Source organism: Dendropsophus ebraccatus, chromosome 3 (genome assembly GCF_027789765.1).
Source record: "Dendropsophus ebraccatus isolate aDenEbr1 chromosome 3, aDenEbr1.pat, whole genome shotgun sequence".
Classification (NCBI taxonomy): Eukaryota; Metazoa; Chordata; class Amphibia; order Anura; family Hylidae; genus Dendropsophus; species Dendropsophus ebraccatus.
Genome location: NC_091456.1, coordinates 194,191,487 through 194,199,893, shown reverse-complemented (window position 1 = coordinate 194,199,893; position 8,407 = coordinate 194,191,487). Strand labels below are relative to the sequence as shown.

Below are 8,407 nucleotides of genomic sequence, written 5' to 3'. Positions count from 1 at the left end.
CAGACGCAGGATATGGTTAATAAACAGGGAAGCTAGGGTACGAGCGTTAGGGAGTTTACTAAGAGGAATGAGGTGACACATCTTGGAAAATCTGTCAATGACGACCCAAATCACCGTTTTCCCCCTGGAAGGGGGCAAATCGGTGATGAAATCCATAGAGACATGAGTCCAAGGTCTCGCAGGCAGTGGTAAGGGTTGAAGCAGACCCTCGGGGAGTCTGCGAGGTACCTTGGACCTGGCACAGGTCTCACAGGCTTCTACAAACAACTTAGTATCCCGAGCCCACGAGGGCCACCAATAATGTCGTGATAACAGATACTGAGTGCCAGCTATGCCCGGATGACCTGCCAACACTGAGCAATGTGTCTCCTCCAGTACTCTTAAACGAAGGTTAGGAGGAACAAAGAGCTTATTCTCAGGGGTGTTCTTAGGGGCCAGGGACTGAGACTCTACCACTTGGGCAGCAAGATCGGGCTGTAGAATGGCTACCACAACCCCGGGAGCTAAAATAGTCTCTGATTCCCCACTAGGGACATTGCTGGTCTCAAAGCTACGGGACAAGGCGTCAGCTCTTACGTTTTTGGAACCAGGTCTGAAAGTTATTTCAAAATCAAAACGTGTGAAGAAGAGAGCCCATCTAGCCTGGCGAGGAGTAAGACGCTTAGCCTTGTCTAGATACACCAGATTTTTGTGATCAGTTAGGACCTTGATTTTGTGCTTAGCCCCCTCTAGAAAATGTCTCCATTCATCAAATGCCCATTTTATGGCAAGGAGCTCCCGGTTGCCTATGTCGTAGTTGCATTCAGTTTTGGAGAATTTCCTAGAGAAGTAAGCAATAGGTCTGAGATTGGTGAGTGTCTCTGGACCCTGTGAAAGAACAGCTCCCACCCACCTCCGAGGCATCCACTTCAATCACAAAAGGTTTTTCGAAGTCAGGTTGAGTCAAGACCGGAGCCACCGAAAAACATCCTTTAAGCTTGTCAAATGCCTGAACGGCTTCAGGAGTCCAGTGTACCAAATCAGCCCCTTTCCTAGTTAGATCAGTTAGGGGTTTAGCAATTACAGAAAAACCCTTGATAAATTTTCTATAATAGTTAGCGAACCCCAAGAATCTCTGTAATGCTTTAAGACAATTAGGGCGCTCCCATTTTTCAATAGCTGACACTTTTAGAGGGTCCATACAAAAAGAATTGGGTGTGATTCTGTACCCCAAAAATGAAACCTCCTGAACGCCGAACAGGCACTTTGACAATTTTGCAAATAAATGATTTTGTCTTAAAAGTTCCATAACCTTACGGACATGACAAATGTGTGAGGACCAGTCAGGAGAGAAAATCAATATGTCATCCAAATACACCACTACAAATCGTCCTAGGTATTCACGAAATACATCATTTACCAAGTGTTGAAAGACCGCGGGCGCATTGCATAATCCGAAGGGCATAACAAGGTACTCGAAGTGCCCCTCGGGAGTATTAAAAGCGGTCTTCCACTCATCACCCTCTCTTATCCTGATCAGATTGTAGGCCCCTCGCAGGTCAATTTTGGAGAACCACTTAGCCCCAACAATCTGATTAAACAAATCAGGAATAAGAGGAAGAGGGTGCTGGTTTTTCACTGTAATTTTATTTAGCTCACGATAGTCAATACAGGGGCGCAGGCCCCCATCTTTTTTTCCCACAAAGAAAAATCCCGCACCCATAGGAGAAGAAGAAGGGCGAATGTGGCCTTTACGTAAACTATCTTTGATGTATTCATGCATTGCCTCTCTCTCAGGCCTAGACAAATTAAAAATTCTTCCCCTCGGATACCTGGACCCTGGAACCAAATCAACAGCACAATCATATGGGCGATGTGGCGGTAAGACATCTACTGCTTTTTCATCAAACACATCTGCAAAATCTGACAAAAACTCAGGGATCTCTCCTTCAACCGGAGAACAATCTGCAACATTCAGCGCAACACAATGCGAAGCACAGTTAGATCCCCATTTGACCAATTCCCTGGTGGACCAATCAAATGTTGGGTTGTGTTGTGCCAACCAAGGTAACCCCAGAATAATGTCTGAAGACAAATTATCCATAACTAAAAATTCCAATGACTCGAAGTGAATAGAACCCACCCTTACATCAAGAGAGGGAGTTATATATTTCACCTTACCCTGAGCCAATGGGGTAAAATCCGCTCCAGTAATACTCAGCGGGCACTTAAGCTGAAGCGGACATACCCCCAGAGAGGACCAGAACCCAGAATTAATAAAATTAGCAGATGCCCCAGAATCCACATGGGCAAACCCAGAAATACATTTTTCACCTAAAAATAGTGAAATGGGCACCATTAATTTATTTTTCATATCGAGCGGTACCTGTGCGCCTGAATGACCCCCTCGACAATCATTCAGGCGCTGGAGTTTTCCGGCGGTGATCCAGGTCTGGATGTACATTCCTGTACACGATGTCCGGCCTTGCCACAGTATAGGCACAGATTGTGCTGTAGTCGATAGGCCCGTCGGGTCTTAGCATCTGTCGCTCCAATTTGCATCGGTTCTTCTTGAGATAGTGACAGGGGAGAAGAAGACTTAGAGAAGGAAGCAACAGATGATGGGGCTTTGAACGAGTCAGAGGTTCCCTTTTCCCTGCGTCTGTCCCGCATACGTCTATCAACCCTTATAGCTAAGGTCATGGTTTCCTCCAAGGTCTCTGGAGGGGGGTAGGCCACTAGCAAGTCCTTCAACTGGTCCGCAAGACCCAGCCGAAACTGATACCGCAAGGCAAAATCATTCCAGGTGGACGGGATACACCACTGCCAGAACTCTGCGCAGTAGTCTTCTACTGGTCTCTTACCCTGACGTAAGGAGGTCAGTTGGCGTTCGGCCACCGCAGTCCGGTCAGGGTCATCATACAACAGCCCTAGGGCTGAAAAAAAATAATCAACTGAAGTCAACTCAATTGCATTGGGAGGTAAGGAGAATGCCCATTCCTGCGGTGGGCCTTGCAGAAGGGACATGATAATTCCCACTTTTTGGCTCTCATCCCCAGAAGAGCGAGGACGGAGCCGAAAAAATAGTCTACACCCCTCTCTGAAGGATCGGAAATCCTTCCTATCTCCCTTGAATTTTTCAGGGAGCTGAACAGGTGGTTCTGGAGGTGTGGGGGTTGTCATGGTCACCTGACGGGGTGTAGCCTCTTGTTCTTGGACCCGCTCAGCAAGTCCCTGAACCAAAGTGTTCAGGTTTTGCATCTGTTCCATCAGCGCTTTCATTGGATCCATGGGGAAAAAAAAATCCCAAATGGTAGGGCTGGTTATTCTGTCAGGACTGGCAGGCGTAGACAAGACAAAAGACAGTGGGCCCTAGATCTGAACCCACCCACTGTCACCTGCCTACTTGCCTCAGTCGACCCTAAACGGTCGCGGACAACCACGGAGTCGGTCCCTACACTGCGTAGGTGGATACACAAAACGTAGACAGACAAACAAAACACAATGGAGGATAGTCAACTAGCAGGGTCAAAACCAAACAGACAACGCAGTACAAAATCAGAAGGAGAGCGGATAGTCAAATGTCAAGCAAGAGGTCAGAACACGGGCAGAGCAATAGCAAGGGGATTAGGACAGGGAACGCTGGGAAAGGAGCAGGGGAGCTGGGACTAGTAACAACTAATAACCAGCAGGGAACAGAGGATCTGACTGCTTTTTATCCAGGAAAAAAGACCAGGTCCAGCAGCTGATTGGAGCAGCCCAGATCCCAGCATCAAGCTCAGCTGAACAGACCCAGCAGTGCAGTAACCCCTACACTGCCAGAAGTCTGACAGGCCAGGCAGGTGTGGCTGAGAAGTGAAACACAATTCAGACACAAAACCAGTGCAACAGCAGACATAAACTCAGCGCTTCCTTGGCCGCCCGACATGGACTGAGGAGCGCAAAGTCACATTCCTAACAGTTATCCTATCAGTTCCAAAGTGCTTGTGCATATATATTTGCATACATCAGGATGTCAATCCTATTATTTATCTAATATTCCTAACCCACCACATCTAGGGATCCAGGATACCTTACCTTAGATACTCCGGGACGCCACCATACCTCTTCATCATTAGGAATGCTCCAGGCAGGTATTCTCCTATTCATCACCTGTGTGAACACGGCAAATGTCCTGGATCGTTAAGGCACCGGTACAGTGTTCACACAAGTGAGGAATAGGAGAATACTTGTCTGGAGCATTCCTAATGGGGAGGAGGGATGGAGAGGCGGTGCCAGCCTAATGCACAGATACTCTAGGCCACGCCAGTTTGACAAAGGGCTGCCAGTTTTAAAGTTGTTTTTTAGGACAATGACTGAATCACCTGTCGAACGGACCTTAGGACAGATCTTGGATTAAAAGCAGCTATCTGATGGTACAAGCGTATTGGGGCGTCAGATTGTGGGTACAGAGTCACTTTAAAGATTGCTCATATTGTAACCTTCATGTATAGCCCCAAATTACTTTCACACTTTATTTATAATATAATTTTTTATTTTATTTTTTATTTTTAATGAACCAGGTTAAAAAAAATGTGAGTAAAAACTTTCCCACATCCAGGTCATGATTTTTTGTTAGAGCCAGTTTATGGTTACAGACTTTCCATATACGGCTCATGAAAATGGCTTCTCCCCGAGTGAATTTTCTGATGTTCAACAAGTTCTGATTTCCTTGAAAAATACTTTCCACATTCTGTGCATAAAAATGGCATCACCCCTGTGTGAGTACTTTGATGTTCAACAAGCAGTGATTCTTGTGAAAAACATTTCCCACATTCTTGGCATAAAAATGGCTTCTCTCCTGTGTGAATTTTTTGATGTCTAAGGAGATTTTTTTTAATATTATAACATTTCCCACATTCTGAACATGAAAATGGCTTCTCCCCTGTGTGACTTCTATGATGTTCAATAAGATGTGATTTTCGAGTAAAACATTTCCCACATTCTTGGCATAAAAATGGCTTTTCCCCAGTGTGGATTTTCTGATGTTCGGCAAGTATTGCTTTACGAGTAAACCTTTTCCCACATTCTAAACAAGAAAATGGTCTCTTTCCTGTGTGAGTTTTATTATGTTGACCAAGTTGTGATTTTGAAGAAAAACATTTTCCACATTCTTGGCATAAAAATGGCTTCTCCCCTGTGTGAATTCTCAGATGGCTAATAAGATGTGATTTCAAAGTAAAACATCTCCCGCATTCTTGGCATGGATATGGCTTTTCCCCTGTATGAATTCTTAGATGTTGAATAAGAGAGGATTTCCCTGTTAAACATTTCCCACATTCGGTGCATGTTACTAGTTTCTTCTCTGTGTCAGTTCTTTGACGTTTAACAATATTTAATTTTCCGCTTTCTGAACGTGAAAACGGCTTCTTCTCTTCGTGAGTTTTCAGATGTCGAACAAGCGTAGATTTCATTGAAAACGTTTTATCACATATAGGACAGTAAAATGGTTTCTCCCCTGTGTGACTCATTTTATGACCAACAAGATGAGCTTTCTGAGTAAAGGATTTGCCACATTCTGGTTCTGGACATACAAATGGCCGCTCTCCTGTGTGAATTTTATAATGTTTACGAAGATTTGATTTCAGAGTAAAACATTTCCCACATTCTGAACATGAAAATGGCTTCAATCCTTTGTGAACTCTCTTGTGCCTTGTAAGGTACATTTTTTGGGTAAAACATTTCCCACATTCTGAACAAGAATAACCTTTTTGATCATCATTCCCTCTGTGACTTTTATTTTCCATAACAGTCTGTGATGGATCAATAGATGGGACTTGTATAACAGGATGAGATGACAGATCTTTGCTGTGAGGGGCTGGGGGTAGGTCTGGGGTAATAGAATGTTCTTCATATGTATCTTGTGTGATCTGACCATCTGCTGTAATAGATGGAGATATCTGATGTCCCTCGGATCTCCAGGAACACTCAGCTGCCAAGAAGAAAACATAAAATTTCAGTAATTTCCTCAAAAAAATAGCTTTTTTTTATAGTTTTGTCTTTTTGTGCAACATCCTGAAGTGTAAAGTGACCAACATGGAGAAGGATGATAAAATGCCAGGGATCAGGGGAACAAGCTCGGGCTTTGGTAGATCTCCAGTCTTCCAGTACTTATCAACTGCTGTATGTCCTGCAGGAAGTAGTGTATTCTCTACAATCTGACACAGTGCTCTCTGCTGCCACCTCTGTCCATAGTAGGAGAGGTTTTCTATGGGGATTTGCAGCTGCTCTGGACAGTTCCTGGCATGGACAGAGGTATCAGCAGAGAGAAACGTGTCAGACTGGAGGGAATACACCACTTCCTGCAGGACATACAGCAGCTGATAAGTACTGGAAGACTGGAGATATTTTTAATAGACGTAAATTACAAATCTCTGGCACTAGTTGGTTTGAAAGAAAAAAATTATGCAGAACTACCCCTTTAATGTGCATAAATGTAAAGTTCTGCATGTACAAATAAAACTTACAACTATATAGCTTTATATATAGCAAAACTGTAAATTGAAAAAAGTTGGGGATATTTGTGGACAGTAAATTCAGCTTCAGTGACCAGCATCAGGAGGCTGCAGATAAAGTCCTGGTATTAGAAGAGGCCGAGGCTGATGCTAAAAACCCAGCCCGGTCTCTGTACAAATCACTGGTCACATGGTATACACTGTGTACAGTACCGGGCACCTGTATTTAAGAACACAGCTGACCTGGAGCGGGTGCAGAGGAGGCGGCCATAAATATTACACAACCAGGACAGGCTGGGGGCGATCTGATCACAATGTACAGAGATATGACTGCACAGTACAGAGATCTTTCTAGTGATTTCCTTACACCTAGGTCTGTAACCATGACGAGAGAAGACTGACAGGACACAGAGCTTATAATATTCCACACAGAATAGTTACAGCCGGTGACTGAGGAGAATGTGTGACTGTTCTCTGCATTTACTGGTCACTACTCACCTGGGCGGTTACCTGTAGTAATGTCCTCCTTATACTGCTCATTACTGCTGTCATCTGTCTCTTCCTCCTTATACTGCTCATCACTGCTGTACTCTGTCTCTTCTTCATCCTTTATTCTTACGTATGTAGCATTAATAAAGTTCATATTTTCCCCTGTAGTGATGTCCTCCTTATACTGCTCATCACTGCTCACATCTGTCTCTTCCTCTTCTTCTTTTACCATTATATCTGTGGCATTAAAACAGTCCAGATACTTTCCCATAGTAATGTCCTCCTTATACTGCTCATCACTACTGTCATCTGTCTCTTCTACTTTTTCTATCTTATCTGTAACATTTAAGTTACTGTTTTTTTCCGTAGAGATGTCCTTCATATACTGCTCTTCTTCTGTTGTTGTGTCTATATCATTAATAGAGTTCAGATTCTTCCCTGTAGAGATGTCCTCAATATACTGCTCAACACCGCTCACATCTGCCTCTTCTTCTTCTACTTTGTCTGTAGAATTATTAAAATTACAATCTTTTTCCGTAGTGATGTCCTCCTTATACTGCTCGTCACTGCTCACATCTGTCTCTTCTTTTACCCTCATGTCTGTTTCATTAATACAGTTCAGATCCTTCCCTGTAGTGATGTCCTCCTTATACTGCTCATCACTGCCGTCATCTGTCTCTGGAGCATTAATATTGTTTCCATCTTCCCCCTGATTCATAAGATGTGAGAGAAATATTGTAAAAGTCATCAGACAGGAGAAGAAGTCAGGTGGGATGTACAGATCATAGGGAACATCTCCATCTACCTGATCCTGATCCTGTGGGAGAAGAGGACGGGGACATCTCTCTGGTGCTGTTCTCTTACTGGATCTGACTGGAGGGAACACATACAGAGACTGAATTCATTCTTTCCATCCAGATAATACAGAGAGGAGGTGTGTATATAGTCCTGTCTATTACCTGCTGATGGGAGGGGCTGCTGATCCTCCAGCATCACATCCTTGTACTGATCCTTGTGTCCTTCTACATACTCCCACTCCTCCATGGAGAAATAGACCGCCACGTCCTGACACCTTATAGGAACCTGACACACACAATGATCACACAGTCATCCCCCCCACCCCTCCAGTGGTGTTACTGTATAATGTCCCAGCATTCCCAGCAGCCACAGTCTCACCTCTCCACTCAGCAGCTCCACCATCTTGTTGGTGACTTCTAGGATCTTCTCTTCCTCCATTTCCTCATGTATCAGGGGCCCCGGGATTGGGCTCAGGGTTCTTCCCCATCCTTCACACCCAGGGGCCCCACAGCGCCCACTAGAGGACTTCTTCACTACTGTGTAATCCTGTGTATGGAGAGACACATTACTATCACTCCATCCATTCCCAGAATCCCTCACCTCCCCAGTCCTATCCATCTGTTATTCCATAGATAAGAATGATGTCA

At 44.3% G+C, this 8,407-nt stretch overlaps 1 protein-coding gene across 2 annotated transcripts in view; it reads right to left on the bottom strand.

Annotated features, from left to right (window-relative positions):
- The window catches only part of LOC138786793 (oocyte zinc finger protein XlCOF6-like), a 22,907-nt gene extending 15,075 nt beyond the window's left edge, over nucleotides 1-7,832 (bottom strand). Inside the window, exons 1-2 of one of the 2 annotated variants that reach the window (XM_069963849.1) lie at nucleotides 6,972-7,717; nucleotides 4,734-5,950 (exon numbers count right to left, since the gene is read on the bottom strand). In XM_069963849.1, coding sequence (XP_069819950.1) covers nucleotides 4,734-5,950; nucleotides 6,972-7,710 — 1,956 coding nt within the window. In that variant the 5' untranslated portion in view covers nucleotides 7,711-7,717. Of the gene's footprint in view, nucleotides 1-4,733; nucleotides 5,951-6,971; nucleotides 7,718-7,767 lie in introns of those variants that run through there. The other variant, XM_069963848.1, reaches the window with a different exon arrangement.
- Nucleotides 7,833-8,407: the final 575 nt, after the last annotated feature.